Source organism: Myripristis murdjan, chromosome 11 (genome assembly GCF_902150065.1).
Source record: "Myripristis murdjan chromosome 11, fMyrMur1.1, whole genome shotgun sequence".
NCBI classification, from domain to species: Eukaryota; Metazoa; Chordata; class Actinopteri; order Holocentriformes; family Holocentridae; genus Myripristis; species Myripristis murdjan.
Window position 1 is genome coordinate 22,185,300 of NC_043990.1, and position 19,663 is coordinate 22,204,962.

General features: G+C 43.1%; 1 protein-coding gene across 14 annotated transcripts in view; it reads left to right on the forward strand.

Annotated features, from left to right (window-relative positions):
- adgrb2 (adhesion G protein-coupled receptor B2) overlaps positions 1–14,511 on the forward strand; it is a 583,915-nt gene extending 569,404 nt beyond the window's left edge. For 9 of the 14 annotated variants that reach the window (XM_030063545.1, XM_030063542.1, XM_030063544.1 and 6 more), the window contains 4 exons: positions 1,567–1,602; positions 3,605–3,718; positions 11,727–11,780; positions 13,811–14,511. In XM_030063545.1, coding sequence (XP_029919405.1) covers positions 1,567–1,602; positions 3,605–3,718; positions 11,727–11,780; positions 13,811–13,987 — 381 coding nt within the window. In that variant the 3' untranslated portion in view covers positions 13,988–14,511. Of the gene's footprint in view, positions 1–1,566; positions 1,603–3,604; positions 3,719–10,300; positions 10,353–11,726; positions 11,781–13,810 lie in introns of all 14 variants that reach the window. The other 5 variants (XM_030063551.1, XM_030063556.1, XM_030063553.1 and 2 more) reach the window with 4 other exon arrangements.
- The last annotated feature ends 5,152 nt before the right edge of the window (positions 14,512–19,663 follow it).

A 19,663-nucleotide genomic window follows, 5' to 3' on the forward strand; every position in this document is an offset into this window, starting at 1 on the left:
TCAAAAAATTTCAATGGAGAAACCTGTGAGATGTAATTTACCAGTCACTGCTATAATTTGACTCTATTTGAATATGTTTGATTTGGAGATGGATATCAGAGTGGTACCTCTCAAGATTAAATCAGAGCGGTGTTTCACTCCCAAATTCAAACATGGTGGAGGCATTATGGAGGGATCACAGAAATGCACTCAAAGAGTGTTCATTTCACTGGTGTTTTTTAGTGAGACGCTTGTAAATGTTAACTTTAAATGATCTAGTCAAAGTATGAAATTGGCTCACAGAGGATATTATCCTCTTGTGGGAGAAACGGGAAAGCAGAGGAGCACAATGTGAGGATTATTGAAATGTAAATACTTCCTTAGATGAATTTGTATACAAACCGCTCGTTGTAAACGCAGATTGCCATAGCGCATTAACTAACAAATGCATAACTGCTGTGTGACTGTGGTTGGGTGTAACATTATGCCAGTAAACATCATGTCATTATGCCAGGGAATCACAGTAGCAAAGTATGTCTCTATGAAATGAGTACATGAGTGAGTTCATGACTTGCTTTATGTGTGTCCTCCCAAAAACATGCAATATATATGTATATGCATGTTGTATGTCTATCATATTACTAAGCAAACTCAATCATGGAATCTCTCTGTGGAAGGTAAGGATTTACTATTCCGCTGTAGGAGGATAGTAACATAGTAACTCATTATGCTTTATGTGCAGTGATGTTTGGCCAACCAAGTGAATAAGACGCCTTTGTGTCTACACATTTATCATTACCTGTCTATCTGTCTCCATTCCTTTACCTTGTAAAACCTTGGCTGCTATAGCATCAGATCAGCAACTCCGCCCTTTTTAAAGAATGAACGCTGCTTTTAACTAACTGCAGAGAAGTGCCTCTCAGTGCCTAATGTGAATCTGGCAGACAGAGAAATGCAGATAGGAAGTGAGACATGGAATGTAGTGCAATGCAATGTCAGGGCCAGATGAGTTGGAAATGTCTGCAGCTGTTAAATTGGCAGCTTGTGTGCCACTTGCTGGCGCTACCAAGGCACTTAAAAGAGAGCAGTGGAGACCAAACAAGATTAGAGGATGAAAACCATCCCTTAACTCTTTGCTGTAGCTTTTTTTTTTTTTTTTTTTTTTTTTTTTAAATCGGAATGTCTCTCAGCAAATTCTCTAAAAATAGCAAAGCGGATGATTTATGCTGGGGTTGTAATGATTGTATTTGAGAATATGTGAGCCGAGAAATTATTATTTCATCCTAATTCTGGGTTATTCCACTTCACTAATCTCATTACTTTGAAATAGACTGAACAATTTTCTTTTTGCCTTGACATTTGCAAGAATATCTGTATCACGTTGGGTAGCCAGTACATATTAGCCTTCCCCCTTTTTTTATCGAACAATGGCACTGAGAGAGAGAGAGAGAGAGACAGTCAGACAGGGAGCCAGAAAGAGGCAGAGGGTGAGACAGAGAGGCATAGAGTTGAAGTGTGTGTTTCTGATAGTAGCTGAGGGTGGGTCATTGATGCTGTCTTCTCTCCCCCTGCCCCCTCCTCTTCCAGAGGAAAAGAGTACGGTACTCTGAGCTGGACTTCGAGGTAAGATCCGCCCCTCATCCCTTCCATTAGCCTGTCTCTGCTTTCATGTGCTTTTGCCAGGACTTGAGTAACGCATATAGGAGCCCGTAGCATTGCTAAAACCCTCCCTCGCGCCTGTGTCCCCCTTGCATTTAGAATAATGAACTCCAGATCTACCAGACATGGTGCGCTGTTTCTTCAACAAAGATCTTAAACCTTCACCTGCTTCAGTCTTGCTGGATTTGCTCTGCAAATTAAATATTGGTTTCACTGTTGTCAGTCAATATGACCTTTAGAGCAACAGAACATCACAGTTTTGTCTTTCGATGAGGTGCACCATTACTGTCTCAAACACACATGCAAGAAGTGTCAGTGGGGTCCTGGTTGAAGAAACAGCCAAGTAGAGTGCTTTTTTGTGTCTGAATGAATAACAGTAACTTAATACTGGGTTAACAAGTGTGTGGCTTTAGTTAGTTGGCTGGTTGTATATTTGTTGGAACGACATGGGTTGGCAGTGTGTGAGTGTTTTTGTGTTAGGTGTGATTTGCATAGAATGACCTGGGTATCCTGTGAATCTCCAGTCTCAAGCAAACACGTTTTTCAAGCCTTGTATAGCAAATCCAAACCCTTTGCACTGCTTCTTGGGTCTCCTTTTACCCTTGGGTTTCATTTACACTGTTGTAAAAGACTGGACATTCACCTTCCACCATGGAGGCATCATTCATATAGAAGGTATGTGTGGTTTCAGGCTACTAACAGTGACTATGGCTTATGATCCACGCTAATTCTTTAATTAGAGTCAGAAGTTGCTGCATGTATCTTACAACAAAGAGATTGGATCTTAGAATGGCTTCTTTTATTCTTTTGGGCAAAATGAGATCAAACTCTTCTTCCATCAACTGAGCTATTAGAGAAGAGACTGAAAAAGCACTGAGAGCTCAAAGAACTACTCGAAATAGGGATACTATATATACATATTACCAGGATGGAGTGTAAGCTAAACCCACCTAAACCCTGCATTTCAAATATTAACCATGTAAATTTGTAGAATCCATCTTAACTATATGAAACAGTATCCAACTCATGGAAGTCCCATGAGAATATGGTCTTTTTCCCTGAAAATCTCCAACCAGAGGCCATTTTTATTCCACCATTTTGCTTGCTACATAACTGGATACTACAAAATATCACCTCCAGGAAAAGCTAAGAAAGTATGACTCAGATATGACAAAGAGAAGGAAAGAAGAAAGAAAGAAAAAAACAAACAAACAAAACCACCGGCTGTGAGAGGCCGAATGCAAGAAACAAGGAGAACCTTCTTAGCTGACCAAAGAGATGAGAGCACCCACTCTGAAGTAATTGGAGCCAGTGCTAAGCACCAGTCCTGGCTAGTGAGCACGCGGGTACGAGGGCTGGCATCTGGCCCCTGTGTCGCTTTCAACCTCGCAAGCTGCTTTGACGATTAGCTACCGCTGCAGCTCCAGCACTGCCCATTAGCACGGAGAGACAGCAGCAGTGGCAGTGACAAATGCGGGTTGCTGTCAGAGATTTTTACTGCAAAGATCAGGATTTAGCTGCCTTCTACACAGACATATTCAGAACAGGGGAAACCTTTTTTTGGTAAGTTTCCTTTCACTTAAGCAACAGTTCAATTCCAGTCAATTTGTCGGACGTTTAATGTCCTGACTTAATAAGACCACCGACTTGCAGCCGTCAGCCTCTAACAATGACATTCCTGTCAGTAATTTTCACCAAATTTTCAATAAAATGACTCCTCTACAGCACTCCTAGTTCTCAAATTCTCAAAGACTGAGGAAGTAGATGATGTATGAGCACAAGCCAGCTATCGATCGATCTGTCGCCCTCTCTCTCTAACCCCTTTTCATGGCTGGCAACACTGCAGTCCCCCGGCCTTTTTCCCGTTCCTATGTCCCTGCCTGCCCCTGTTGGCGCCCCCCTTCCTTTTACTTTTTTTTTTCTATTCAGTTCATGTTTTGCTGTCCCTTCCTTTTTTCCCTTCCAGAAAGTGATGCACACTCGCAAAAGACATTCTGAGCTGTACCATGAGCTCAACCACTCCTCCAAGTTCCACACCATAGACAGGTATAGCAGGGACCCAGCCATGTCCACATTCAAGGTAAGATCCTCGCCCAACCGCGGGATGGGAACCCCCCTGCACCCAATAAGCAACCCACCCACCTCAGACACGTTTCACGCCCCTAACCTCCAAGCTCTTACACCTTTACCCCACACAAAGGTCACTCCTATCAGCTACAGCACCATCACGGCAAAGGAATCACTCAGTGCTGCGTAGCATTTGAGTAGCATCCTGAATTTCACAGCCTGTGGTCATCACTGGCTAAATATTCCCAACACTGTAGTAAAACTGTATTTGAATGCAGCCATTTTTGTTCATCGAAATTCTGAGCAAACCCTCTAATCATTTGCAAACATGAGGTATTTGGAAAGCTTTTGTATTCATCATGGTATTTTTCCCCATTAAATGACTGCATAGGAAATGTGCAAACATTGTTTGCCGTAACAAAGGGACTTGAATATAATGTGAATATGTATTTTCATTGCCGTTTGATCAATTCACTGTTGTGCTTATTATCATGTCTGTGGAGAATCGAACAATAACTACCTCATAAATATAACTTTAGAGGCACATTCCATTCAGGTTTTCTCAAATCTCTTTTATATGTGCTGTAATTGGCCTGAATTAATTTCATTCCCTTAGCTGGTGGGTGCCCTATTAGCTACCTGTCAAAAACAATTGGTCACATGAGCTGTCACTTGATGGCTAATCAATCATGGCCAGTTAATGAAATCTAAACCCTGCAATTTAAGCCCTTTGCCCTTATTTCCCAAACTCACCAAATTACCTCACCGTAATGCAGTGCTGACTTAATCAACATGTGTGTCCCTGTACAAATGCTTTGTCTGAGCCTGTGTAATTCTGGTTTATTGACTTATTCTTTGTCCGTGTTTGTGAATGTGTGTGTGTGTGTGTGTGCGTGTGTGTGTGTGTGTGTGTGTGTGTGTGTGTGTGTGTGTGTGTGTTGGGCGGGCACCTGTGACTATGAGACATGGAAGCGTCTTTGAATAATTAATGCACCATTACTAGCATACGAAAGAGTCCCCCTTTGCTCTGCACTGACCTTCAGAGGGCCAATTTCATTAAGATTTAAACACACGCGCACGCTCTTGTGCACACATGCTCACCTCATCTGTGGAGCCCGAGTGCATGGAGCCATGATGAGTTAGTCAGCCTTGATAGGTGTACTTTCCCCTGGCATGGGAGGCATGCTGGTTCACATCTAATTTACACCACCAACGGAGGAACAGAAGCCAGCCTGACATCTCTCATATTCCCGCGCCATGCACCCTTCACACACACACTCACACAAACTGCCATTTCCCAATGCCAGACTGACGGCCTTTTCCTTCCATCCTCATTTGCTCAATGTCTTGATCAAGATTTTCAGGAGCGTTGGCCGACTCCCCATTAGTTACTGCCAGGCAAATATTTTATGGAAGATGAGAAAAATGGCAGGCCACTTGAAAGGCATGAGCCATATATTAGTGGCCGTGGGTCTGTACAGTGCTGCCGCAGAATGCTAATGTGCCTCCGAGGGAGCCCAGGTGTGCTTTGGGATTACGCTCATACGTAAAAGGCACAGATATTAGACTTGTCATATTGAATCTAATTGAGCACACATATCTCCTCTGGGTAAATGACGTAACATATGTTATGAAATGAAAGGCCAGCACCGATACGGCTTACTCATCTGAATCCATTATGTTTAAAATAGGTAGACTATGCACTTAAAAGTGAATAATTACACTGATAATGCTATTAGTGTCAGGCCTTTGACAGGGCCCAGCTTAGATTCAGCTCTGCTGCTGTCAACATCTCACTTTGAGAGTCACCCCCAGACATGGAGATGCTGACTATACAGCAATTATGGAGATGAGAAGAGCCAGAGTGTGTGTGTGTGTGTGTGTGTGTATGGGCGTGCGGGTGTGTGCGTGTGTGCATGAGCTTGCAAGTCTGCATGTGTGCTTGTGTGTGAGTGCACGTGTGGGTGGCTTAATGTCTGGCTCTTGTTTGGTTGTTGGTGTTTGCCTGTGTTTATCTGTTATATGTTTGAGAGCAATGGGTTGCTGTGCCTATATATGAGGCAGATGAACTGACCTCCGGGAGATTAAAATTACTGCCGGAGTAATGGTCTGAACACCCCTTAATGACTGTAAAACCTCCTTTCTCTACCATAGGACAAACAGTGACTGTCAGTGATTTTCACCTTACACACATATACCACATGAATACTGTGATTTAAGAGCAAATGTAACTGCTTTTCATGGGGACTCCTTCTCACGGATGGACACTCTAAGTACTGTTGAGGTTGATAATCATCCTTAACTTTGTACGGCCAATTGACTTAGTCACTTCACTTCAGGCACTATTTAGCATCTTACCCATTTATGATGAAGGCTCTTGGCCAGTTGAAGCCTTCACGATGACTCATATGCCTCAAACAGCTACCTCAAATTCTCTGTAACCCGTTTTGCAGCACTCTCTCTCCCCTCAAAGTGCCTAAACAGTAGTCTAATTTAGATTTTTAACATCGTTTAACCTTGTCTAACCTTCGAGGCTGGTGTTCCCGCCCTTCCAACAGGTACCCCCTCCCCCGCCACCGAGACAAAGCACCGCGCCATCGCTAGCGCGCAGAATGTCCCTTGTTTACAAAGAAAGCCAACGTAAGCAATGCTAAACCCCACATAAATCAAAAGTGCAGTAGAGCCCCTTAAACATACAGGTTGACACACTACATGGTCACCTCATGGTTCGACACTGTCTGTATATGTGGTTATAAAAACATAATCAATATGGAGCTGCAATTCAGAATATGCCTGGAGAAATTATTCAAAATATACAAAAAAAAAAAAAAAAAAAATGTTTAAACATCTCTCTAAACATATTCTGAAGTGGGCTGTATACTTTTTTTTTTTTAAATTAAAGAACACCATAAAGTCTCATATTACCCACCATAACAGTGTAATAAACATAAACACAAACAGTGTCAAACTTTATGTATTCCATGTAGCTGGTCATTCAGCCGTGGCTAATGACCTGTCAGCTCATAGTAAGGTGGCTGGATTTGAAGAGCTTAAAGACTAGATGCCCCCCCTAGTGGTGTGGTGGTGTAACAGGCAGTTCACGTCATCACAGCTTGTACCCCTTGTGCTTCTGCATTCATTAAAGGACCAGTTCGCCTTTGAATGAATGCTGTCGCTCACTCCTCGGTCAACTCCCATGCAAATCCATTCCGGACAACGCCATGTCTAAATAAAGTCACTGAGGAACCGTTTAAGGAGGACATGCCACTAAATGTCCAACTTGTTCTGTTCTGAGGATTTGTGAGGGGGGTTGAGACAGGACTGGGTGTCTCTTCCATGCCAAACATGGGAGTTTCATGTTGGTTTTGTTTTGTTTTTGGGTTTGTGTCGTGATTACTGTAGCACCAGCTTCCACTCCGACTGTGGCAATCCGTACAGTTGTTGTGTCCATTTCAGTGCCTGAATTAAACTTAATGACCTTAACACGGTAACAAAGTGATAAGTCGATTCATAAAAACAATGATCCATCCAAACAGGTTTATAATCACCTCATAAACCATGATAATTTATACATAAACCAGCTCGGTGAAACCCCTTGGCACTAAAAAGGGCCAGACATGATATGCTTTTGTATGGGTGCTGATGAGAGGCTCTCAGAGCTATCACATAAGCTTATGGGGTCAGGAGAGAACTGATCCTTTTTACTCCTCTGGAAAGGTAGGATCTCTGTGTTTGCCATCGAGGTGATGAGTGGATATCAGAAAATGTCCCGCAGACGCACACACACGTATGCACACACATTTTTCGACTTTCACATCTTACCCAATTTTCTGTCTAAACACAGTGGGCTTAAAGTGGTCTTGGGCATTACATGTGCCATCACAGATAGAATCCACATGCCTCAGTCCCCTGATCTGTTTCACTCTGCCCCCGCGCTATTTTTTCATCCTCCATGCTGTCTTTCCTTTTCTCTGTATATAACACCAGTTTACACTTCTGGTGACTATGTCTTGCCCTATATGCTACCAAATGGTGCTAATCCCTTTACTCTATCTGCTGCATCGATAGCTGCAAGTTGTTAGCCGATAGCCGTTAAGTGATGACTCAGAAACCGAGGAGAGAGATGTGACACAAGGTGTGCGTCAGCCGTTTTTTTTCCTTTTCAGAAGTTTTCATAGGAAGGAGACTCGAGACTCACAGAAGTTACTGGGCATTTGTGCTAGACAGCATAGTGACCATTTTTGACTCTGACCCAAGTCACGTTTGTGGTCGCACAGTAGTCTGACAGCAAAATCAGGAAGACATGTCACTGACAGCACTCATAATTTAAAGTTTCACTACAGAATCAGGAATACGACTGTGCTGGAGGTGGTGGAAAGCGGGCTTAACATTGCTGGCAACTGTGAGAACAATTTCCTGGTTGGAGCTCCTCTCTGTTTCTATCTAAAGTGCTCGCTGTGGCAGAGCTCATAAGGCTGCAGAGGGATGGAGTCCATCTTCATTGTGTTTTCCATAATGGAGGCAGTAGTATATGAATGAGGTTACAGTAGGCTGGCCAGGGAGGCAGAAAGGCAGACTGGCTGCAGCGACAGTGTACTGCAGTATGCATTAGCCCTAGCATCTGTGCTAATGTTTATATTTTGAGCTTCTGTCTTCTGCCTTGGCTTGCAGCGACATGGCGATACCCCGTGTTTCTCTTCCCTCTCAACAGGGTTCAGAATGTCATAACGCAAAGTTGCATGCAGTGCCCAATGACGCAGTGTCATTCCTCCTCCGTGTGGCGCGTGTGTGCGCGTGTGCGTGCGCACTCCATAATAGCCTAGCTGATGCATTTTTCAGCACTCAAATGGGATATATTTCCATCCCGTCGTCTGCTGTGTTCTTGATTAAATGAAGCGTGCTTGGCTTCACTCTCCACATAGATGGTGAAGAGTAGTGTGGAACGCAGTGGGATGGAGAGAAAGACAAAGGAAATAAGTACCCTACTTTGTTGTGATTTTATTCATGCTAGATCAGAACAGGGGCAGGAAGTGAGTTTTCTATTATGAGAGATATTTGCATTTCAGTCTAAATGGCTGTAGGCAATATGTGTGAATTCTATGATGAAATCCTGGTGTGTTAGACTATATGCGGGAACATGGTAGTCAAAGATGATTCTTCCATTAGTCTGCCCATAAAGGCAAAGTGAGACTGGAGGTGCTGTCTTTGTGTATTCAAAGTTAAGATTAGAGGTTGTTATTGAAAATCCAGCAGTGCTGATAGGCTACTGGAGGGGAATTTGACTAAGGTAATGTGTATGCTTTGAGCATGTGTCATGTAAAATGAAGATGTGTCATTTTAAATGACAGAGGCCCAATTTTTGTTGATTCAGTGAAGGCAATTTCACTGCACTTGCAAACCCCCAAGGTCCTGGCAGTCAATTTGGTGGCATTAAGATGAGGGGCTTCAATTTCACATTCCAGCAATAAAGCAAGTCCTCCCCTCTTCTTCCTCTTCATATCTCATTCTCTCCTCTATTCGTCCTCACGGCTTGACATTTTCTCTCATGCTGTCTTCCTCGTTTCCCCATTTCTCCCACTAAACTCAGCCCTCAGCGGCACGATTGAGGCATTAATTGAATAATTAATTCCTCTCATTAGCTTGTTTTTAATTATTTCCTTGCCCCCTTCTCCGTGCCGAGTATAAACTCATCAACTGTTTTCTCCCTTCCACACAAATTGCCCATTAAAACCACGGGCTGGCGCAGTGTAGCGTTAGCTTACTGGCTCTATCAGTGGCTCCTAATGAGGAGATGGTTAGCCCGGGTGGAACAAGCCTAACACTGGCTTCGTGCACCGAGAGGCACAATGCTAATTTAGCTCATTTGGTGTCCTTGGGCCAATTAAAAGGAGGTGAAAAGGGCTGAAACGCTAGCTCGAACTGTTTTCAAGATGAGAGTAGTGGCCTTGGCTTGTGCCGTGCTGCACTGCACAGGCCCGGGCTGCAGCAAGGCGATCCTGTGTGTCTGATTGCTCGTTTGTTTGCAATGTGTTGCACTAATGGAATTTATTTGCCCTACATTCTCCAGATTTGGCTCTTTGAAGGGCCTTATTACTTGTGACACAAATTCCTTCCCAACTAAGGGGTAAATGGTGCTAAAGACTGCTATGCCCAATTACGTCTTTTTTTTTTTTTTTTGTGCCCCTAATAAAATATGCTGCTGCTGAATAAGCACTCTACATCATTATGTGGAGGGCATAATGAAATAAAGTAAGACATAGAAGGAGGGGCAGAGAACAAATAGAGAACTTCAAACTAAGTTCTGGTTCAATGACCCAAGGCCCAGTGGCAGCTGTAAAACCAAAGTCATGCTCTGATATCCACTCAGTCTACACTGTTTGATGTTCAGTTTCACTTTCATTTTCTTCATGTATATATGTCATTGAGTGTGTCTCGTGTGAGCCTCTCACTCAGTGTCTGTCATGTCTGAACTTTTCTGTTCCTCACTTGTTTACTTTTTATTAATTTGTTTTTTTTTTGTTGTTTATTTTGTGTTTTGTTATGTCTTTTGTCGGCTGCCTGGGCATTGTGTTGCATGCTTGCTGTCATGTCCCAGTTTGAATGTAGCCAGACAATCAACAGAACCATGGGCATCCAAGTCAACAAAGGTAATATTAACCCACTGACCCACAAACACCCGTCTTCCCTCATCATCCCACCAACCAGCCTGCCACCTTGCTAATCCAAATCCAGACATAATCTCCATTCCATGCTGCAAAAGAGGGGCACTCTCTTTGAAGAGTGAATCATCCACATGATCCCGTAGTTGAAGTCTCTTAAGACAAGTCGGTAGATGGCTTTACCACCCTTTTCCCATATGTATTTTGCCTACTGAACTTCTACAAACTATAACTTCTCTAAGGACGTTTGGCTTTGTCATACGTACAGTTTGACACAATGTTCTGTCAGAACATGACATAGCACGTTTAGTTGTGCCACTTTTCTCTGGGAATAATGTCCATAACTTCTGGATTTTGAGTAGCACATTGTATAATCAATGAAAATACGCTTTTGCGAATGCTTAATGCATATATTTGGACATTACAGGCTAAAGTTATTATTGAGAATCAGTGAAATCAGCTCAGTGAGAACGAAAAGCAATATTGCATGTGCACTTCGCAAGTGATTGATTTAAGTGGGACCATTTAGACTTGTGCAAAGTATGCGCTAAGAATGTCATATAAGTCTACATGGTTCTCAAGGTGAGTGCTATTACTCCAGCTGAGGATAAATGGCCCTCACTTAGGCAAATTGGCATAGTGCACTTTTAAGTACATATTAAGAAATACAGGAGGCCACAAGACTGTGTGGCGGAAGGAAAACCAGAGCAAAAGATGAGTCAGACTGGCACAACAAAAGGAGAAAAGGTTTATGCGTTTAAAGCACAGAGCCATGTCTGGTTTACAGCCACTTTAACCACTTGATGTGTTGTGTTAGTCAGGATACTATTTCCATGCAGTAGTGTCAACATTATTTATTAGCTGTTGAAGCCTCTGCCACTATACATCATACTGTTAATAATTAGATCGCTTTACTCCCACATGCCATCCTATCTTGTGTCCCCTTTGCCTTAGTTACAGTTGCTGCTGGTAGTATGTAGATTCCCAACATTTCTCCTCGGTTTCCCTCTAAAGTTTGACAGGTCTAGATGTTGCTTCACAGTAGAGTGTGTTCCAACACTGACATTGCCAGTTCAATCCTTTTTTTCTGTATGTTTCTGTTCATTTGTGGATGGCGTGTGCGCGTGTATGTATGTTCTCATAAGTGAATCCATGAGGGGGATTGAGAGACGGAGAGAGAGAGAGAGACAAAAGGGGGTGATGTGTAAGCACAGCAACAACTGCCTGTTCACCGCTGAAGGTGTGGGAACAATGCTATTGTTTCAGGGCAGAGTTGTCAGTGACTGTGATTCCCCCTCTTCTCTCTCTTTCTTTCTCGCTCGTCCTCCCTCCTGTCTTTTCCCTCTCATTTCATCACCACAGAGGGAAAAGCGATGGAGCATTTCGTCTGCCGGAGGTGAAAAGAACTCGTCGAGTGTAAGTAGAGGGGATCTGGCAGAGAGGGAGCAGAGGCAAAAAGAGAGGGATGAGATGGGGTGGAAGGGGAGGGCGCGCGCGTGTGTGTGTGTGTGTGTGGGGGGCAAGGAGGCATGGAGGCAGACAGAGATGGCGAAAAGGGAAAGGATAGACATGCACTAGCAGCACAATCGCGTTAGCCTAGTCTCCCAGGGATAAAGTTGGGCTTAACTGCAGCATTACCCACACTCCTGCATTACAAAATGTTCCTTCGCCAGCGTTTAGCATGCAAATTGGCTCCAAGATTATGCCTTTTGTATTCATTTTACCAACTGTCAGGCTGCGACGCAGGCAGAATGATAATCAGGCAGATATTGCCCCCTAGCGGCCTGGCGAGGAACATCAGCGAGGGAGGATGGAGTGTGGTGCTACTGCAGATCAATGAGTGTGTGTGCATGTGCATATTTGTGTGTATATATGTGTGTGTGTGTGTGTCAAATACAGAGAGAGAGACAGGGAGTAAGGGTGTGAATATGCCGAAAGAGACTTGCCTTGCATACTTTATACGGGTGCTATGGAGGGAAGGCAGGACTGGAGAGGGAACAGGATGAAAAAGACGTGATGAGGAGGTGGTAGGAGACGGAGCGGAACATCCAGTAATCCAACATTTCTATTCCCATGGATTACATGCATGCAAATATTTGCACGTAGATATACATGTTCAGGTACTCATCCATGGGGGGAAGCATATTCCAGATTGTCACTGAGTACAATCTGTTGCACAGACATGGCCGGGTCTTTGCAAAGCACCCTGCAGAAATGTCAATCGGATCAGGTCATCTTGTCTCGTGTTCAATCTTAAAATCGTGCTTTTCTTCAAACAAGGTAAAAATAAATAAATAAATAAATAAAAAACTGCAGCAGGTTGGGATAATCCCACTTGTTCCCATTGGAGATCAACTTGTTTCCAGAATTTTCCCTGAATCCCGCCGTTTTCTTGAGACTAGTTGACTGATCTGCTTTATGCTTTTTTCTGCCTTGTTTCAACATATTTGCCCCCCCCACCCCCCACCCAAAAAAATCCTGAAAAAAGTGGATTTATGTCATTTGCATAAAAAATATGGTTTTAAGGCTGAATATGAGACTAAGTGACTTGCTAAGATCAATTCGGAGTGCTCTCACCTTTGGATACACAGATTGTATGAATTCATGTTCAGAGTGAATTCATATTCCGATCCATCCAGTCCAAACAGCCCTGCTGTAATTGGCACTATGGTTGCCTTGCATTAGTGAACCACCTAGGGTGCACTCTCTTCTTTTTGTCTTGGTAAGTTTTTGTTCCACCAAGAGTCATCTTAGCTATCCCTTACGTCTGCCGTATCTCTGAAATCATTATCTCCGCACGATAATGATCCCCCGATTTGAATAATTGCCCTTATCTGATGCATAATGCTGCCTATAATTCCATTTTAGTTAATCCCCCAACATGTATTTTACATGCATGGAGGGTCCTTTTTCAGGCCACATGCAGCGATCACAGACCCTCAGCCTAGAGATTGCATGTCAGCTTTAGTTAATCTCACCCTTACTGATTGGCTGAGGTGGGACTTAAAGGTATTATTTATGTAAAAAAAAAAAAAAAAAAATGAAAGGAATAGTTAGTTTGATGACAGAAAGGTAGGGAGTGCTTTTAATCTATGTATGATATGGTGGGTTTTTTTAGTATTCATATGGCATATGGTTTATTGATCTGAAAAAAAAAAAAATAAAGGGGAAGAAGTGGCACTAAGTTATTCATGGCTAGTCATGCCTTATGCCCTCTCTGTGGGTATGTGGATAATTGTAAGCCGCAAAGGATAGAGACATTAGATCGAATTCACCATGTGTTTTCAACTTATCCATCTCCAAATCTATTTTTTTTTTCTTTCTCCTTGGCCAAAGCTGCGCTTTCCAGGCAGGGCATACCCCCTCCCGCTGTTTTTAAAAGCGATTCTATCTTTTAATCTATTCTCTTTGGCCCTTTTCCTCTCCCCTCGCCCCCTCTCCATCAGGACAAGTCAACCCCGGAGGACCAGCGCTCCTGGGACAGTTTCAAGACCATGACCCCCGAGCTGTCCATCGTGCCTGGGGAGCAGAAGGACCGGATGGAGCTGCACAACAAGACCTGGGACTCCTCCTCTGCTAACACGCCTGACTCATCCGAGGGAGACTTCCAGACTGAAGTGTGAAGACACACCAGACCTGCTGCACACACTCACACAGACACATAATGCGCTCAGACCGAGATACACACAGAGACACTGAACTCCTGAAAAGCTATACACACGTACATAAGCGCAAATGCCCACACACCCAAATGTTAACACACACACACACACACACACACCACTCCCCATCCTCTGCGATGTGCTCTGTCGGATCCTATACTGTATTTGTTTACTGCTGCAGTGGACAGACAAGGAAAGAAGACTGTTCTACTCTATATTTTCGCAAAGACTATTGAAATGAAAGAACAGGGGCTTGCCACGTCTGTGAGTGAAGAAAATTTTTAAATGAACTTAAAAACAAAACAAACAAAAAGAAAAAAAAAAAAAAACCTATGAAAAAAACTGTTTCTGAGAAAAATGTCTTGATTTTATTCTAGAGAAAAAATGAAAATCTCTTTCACCTGTTTGATGATTTGGAGAAAAAAAAAAAAGAAAAAGAGTATTTCTGCACCGTTCAGTTCTTTTTATAGCAAGGGGAAAAATCTCACTGAAGTTTCTCACACTGTTAGACCCCCTAGGCACCCTTCCTTCATTTCTTTCCGTTTCCCCTCTAATGGATGACGAAAACACTCCATCTTTCAGTCTTTCCTTTTTTTTTTTTTTTTTTTTTCCAATTTCTTCATATGGATGGATTGGGGATGGGGAGAGGGAAAAGAGCTGCTCATTGATATGTGCCATCCTGTGTGCTTTTCCACTTCCAGTTCAACAAACCCATCCATCCACTCCTCTCACATCCTCTGTGTCAACATTGTGTTCCCTTTTATTGTATTCTGTACGGTTTAGTTACAAAACGTCCTCCCCTATGGTTTGAAACTTTTGATGAAAAAATAATATGATTGAAACAAATAACTATCAGCTGAGTTGTGTTCTACGGTCTAACTGTTCAAGAAGAATCAATTTGTTTTTTTGGAACCGTTTGATTTGGTTATTTGGTTATTTGGTTTGTGGTTGTGCTGCTTTTTTTTTTTTTCCTTTCCTATTTTTTTTAAATTTTTTTCTCCCTTTCTTTTCCTGTGAGAATTTACCCACGTGGAATTTCAAAGAATGATTTATAACACATACAGCACATCGATGTGAGCTTGCTTCCCGAAGTAATGTGTGCCGCATGTTATCCCCCCTCATCTGGGAAAAGACGGAAAGTGATCGTCATGCAGATTCAAGCACCCCCCACCCCCCACACACTTAGAGATATAAAGCCTTTAAAGAATCGCAACATCTGAATCCATTTCTGACATAAAGAAAAGAGAATATCTGAGCGTGCTTTTTTTTTTTTTTTTTTTTTTTTTTTTTCCCATGCTATGTCAGCCCAAATGGAATCTGTGCGAGCTCCAGTGTCTCTTCACCGCTCATACACACACACACACACACACACACGCTTATGCTGCTTAGAGTGAGGTATCGATCAGTATGCCAGCCAACTCACCGGTCTCCAGTTACTGAGGAAATAATGTTAGCTGCAGATGACCTACGGAGATTTTGCAGCCAATAATGCCTGCAATGTGAATACAGTGAAGCGAAATGTGCTGCTTTTTCTCGAGAACACCGTCGTGGAGTTATTACCCGTCTTACAGACAACAAACGTGTCTCCTTGTTTTCGCCTACCGCCATGCCCTCCTTCGTCTCTCTCATTCTCTCTCTCTCTCTCTCTCTCTCTCTCACTCGGCCCACCCACCGCCTTGCTACCCAGGCGGCATGAAATCTTAATGTAACAGTGAAGCCCAATGTATCATCTCTCATTCACATGGATAGGAAAGTCATGATTGGGTCTTGTGCTGAATAATCTGGTTGCAGCATGAAAGGGTGGAAGGAAAGGGTGGCGATGGTAGGGGGTGGGTGGGGGGGGTACAGTCACACAGAGATACATAAAGAAAGGCAGAGGGCGGGAACGGAGCGTGAGCCGAAGGAGAGTGATAAGGCTGCAGGGTGAGAAGCTCAAGAGAAAACAGACAATGCCGGTGGTGATGCCTCTCGCTTGATATTCTGCATTCGTGTTTCAGCCGCTACAAGGGGGAGTCCAGTTTTCTGCTGTAGCTACATTAGTACATCAGTCCCCTGTAGGCCGGCAGAGAGAGAGAGAGAGAGCCTCAGAGTGCGGTAGAGTGCAAGAGACAGTGCAATAACTTTCCTGTCCCTTTGAAACACCTTCCAGTTAACCCGATGGTGTGCAGAGAGAGACAGCTGAGACAACATTTGAAATTGCAAAAGAAAAAAATGTTGGAAAGGAAAAGAGAGCAAAAAATAAGCAGAGAGAGAGATGCAGGCAGATATGCAGATCAAGAGGGGGAGAGCTCAAAAACAGTAATTATCGGGGGGGCGGCGATTTGTCCTGACATTTTCCAACGCAGCCCTCAAACCATCTGTTTAAAGATCCCTAATGTGGTAGTAGTGCAGCGCAGCGCAGATGGCGAGACAAGAGTCTAGCCCTTCTAACCTTTCAAGCTAATCAGCCGATAGGCGAACCTACAGCTCACTCCCTCTCTGAGGAGCGGGAGAGAAAAGTTGCCAAGCTAAAGTCACATTCACCTGACCCCGCTCGGAGGGTCAGGGTTAGGAGAGACCGAGGTAAGCGATGGTCTGCTGTCGGCAAGGTTTCAGCCACGAGCTGGGATTCCATCCAAATACACAATAATAATTTACGTGCAAATTTGAAAGAAGAATTTGCGAATTTGTAACTGTGATACGCAAATTATCCTAAAAAAGTATTAATTCATGTTCAGGTTTATTTCAAACCCCAAATCACTCCCTCCCTCGCTGCTGCAGGGCGCATAGTCAGATGATGTTGGTATTACAAATTGGCGGTCTGTATTACCAGAACAATTACTGTGGCTCTATGATAGTAAATTAATAGGCTAGTGATTACTGATGGCAGGGAGGTGTTCTCTGGCACCACACCCGCTCACAGCAGTCCACAGAGCCGCGTTCGCCGTCGTGTTTGTTGTCTGACAGAGTCATGGCTCCCTGGCTCCTCGCTACGCCATTGTTATGCAAACAAAGTCTCTCCATTTCCCGATTCGCGCATTAACTCTTTTTCCGAAAAGCCAAAAACCACCTCAAGCGACCGCGAAAACGTTTTTGCAAAATCGACGGATTCTTTTTTTCTAATTTTGCCGTTTCCATCACAGTTTTTCTAATGCGACGCCTCAGAATGTGCATTAAAATACATGGATGGAAACAGGGCTAGTGCGTGTCACTGGAGAGTGGAGGAAAACACACGTCTCGGTTGGATGAGGAGGATTTGACCTCTGCACAGACTAATCAAGAATCTTTTTTTTTTTTTTCTTTTTCTAAAACTGAATAACATCTTAGAGAGAAAGCGCTAGATAAAGACCTGTTCCCAGGGCAACTAATGAATGCTACATGCTGTAATCACATTGTACAAAGAAGAAGCAACAGTCACTAATGACTGAATGTTTCATTTCTGGCCAGTATCCTCGTCCATCAGTGAGATTTACAGTATTTGGACTGTCGGACTCATGAACGGGACTGATTTCAGTGAGCCTGATGGGTTTCACGCTCAATAAGGGGTGGATTTTAAGTTTACATCTTCAAGAATGCTAAGTGAGATCCTGTTTGACTGACTGATACTGAGATGTTTGACTGATTATTTGAATGTGCCACCACTAGTGATATGTTTCATTTGAACAAGCAGCATCGTGCAACTTCATTTGTTTTATTTTTAATTTATTTTTTAATTGTTTTTTTTACTTTATTTTAAACTCTGGGATGACATAAATGGTAATAATAATAATAATAATGATGATAATAATAATAATAATAATAATAATAATGATAATAAAAACAGTTAGTCAGGTGGTTATCGTGTGCAACTTTGCGTGTTGAAAGCTTGCCAACCTCAATAACCCATATTGTACAATGGAAAAACCCTCAAATATGAAATGCAATCAAGCAAATGTGCTACTCAGTTCCAGGTGGCCTCCAACTCAAACATACTATGCTTACCATCATCTTTACCCCTCAGTGTTCGATGCTTAAGTGTTAACCCACCGCTACAACCATCCAGCATTCCTACTGATTTATAAGATTACTGAAAAAGACCCGCCCCCTTTCCTTTTGTCCCTCATTTCTGTTCTTTTTATACATAAGATTGTACAAAGTAGTCCTCTAATGTTTTCATAGAGTGTCTTTTTATATGAAAATAAATTTTCAAATTGATATGAGTGTCTCATACTATATGTGAATACCCGTTGCTTCAAGGACATCTGCGGTTGAGAACAACAAGGTCCTCTTTGATTTGCAGTGTACTCGCAATCCTATGTTTTCATAATATCACTCTGGGTATTGGCCATGACAAACTCTGTTACCCAGAAGCACTGAAGCTTAGCTGTGACCAATCAGTGGCCCCGCTGGTCTGTCTGAAAATGTAAGAGAAACACTTCTGTGGGTTTGAAGTTATGTTGCATTGGAATAACCAAAGGGGAAAATGTCAAGTCGAAGTGATTATTTCATTAAAAAATACATTAACTTTGAGCAATATTTATGCTAATATCAATCCTCTTCCAAAGTGGCATTTCCGCAAAAAAAAGAAAAAGAAAAAAAAAAGACGTTATGTAACATGATTTCGGTGAATACAGCCACAGTGGACTGGCTTTAGTGCAGTGGTGCTGCAATGAAGAAACAAGATGGTGTGACACAGTGCCCACGCCTCAGCCGCCCCACATTTGCCCTCCAAGGGGCTTGTGGGTAATTAAGTGTGGCTGTGTCTGCCCTTGGAGCTGCCATCAGTCACCCCAGAGAAAGGCCACCAACTAGAACTTTTGCAGGGGAGTATGAGGGATGAAAGAGAGGTCAGAGGAGGAGGAAAATGGAGATTGGGGTGAAGCCAGGCCCAAGGACGAAATGCATGGTGACAGCGTGAGAGCCAGGCGGGGTTTTTCGCATTACCTCTGGGCAACGGAGTCATGGTGATTAGAGCGCCTCTTGGTTATTTTTCCCCGAGGTTTGTGGGTAATTAAGTGGTGGTTCTGGTGTGTCACAAGTGACCCAAGTAGAGGCTGTGCTGACAGAGATAATATATAGAACGACGGGAGCGAGAGAAAGAGGGAAATTAATTAATAAAACCATGGTGAAGGCACTACAGTCTACCAGGAGCTCTTTCCCAGTGTGGGCTTCTTTTGTTTCATATTTACAGTATAGAAATACAAGACAGTGCTGGGAGATCGGCAAGTTTTAGAGCTCAGTCCTTCAGCATAAATACAGTTGCCCTCTTCTGAGTGATTGTTTCTTTTTTGTCGTATGTGTTATTGTATGCTGATGACCTTTCAGTTTCTGTAGATGTTCAGGCATGGTGACTATCGCCGTTCACAATAATCCAAATCTTGCTCAATTTTTAACAAAGAATCCAGAAACCAGAAAAGGCGAATGCTTTCAAGAAGTAGGTATAGGTTGAACGGAAGATTGATGAACACCGAAGACCTAGAAGGGGCAACTGTAGCTTCCCAGTCCTTTACGTTTTGATTTTTGAAGTAAGAGCAAGAAGGCGCCGCACAAAAAAATAAGCGGAAAGACGTGAGGTTATAAAAAACACTAAAGGGAGCAAAACAAGCAAGACCGTCGGAACACAGAGGAATGTGGGCAAAGTGACGGCGCGGGAGCCCCGGGGAGTATGTGCTAAGCTGT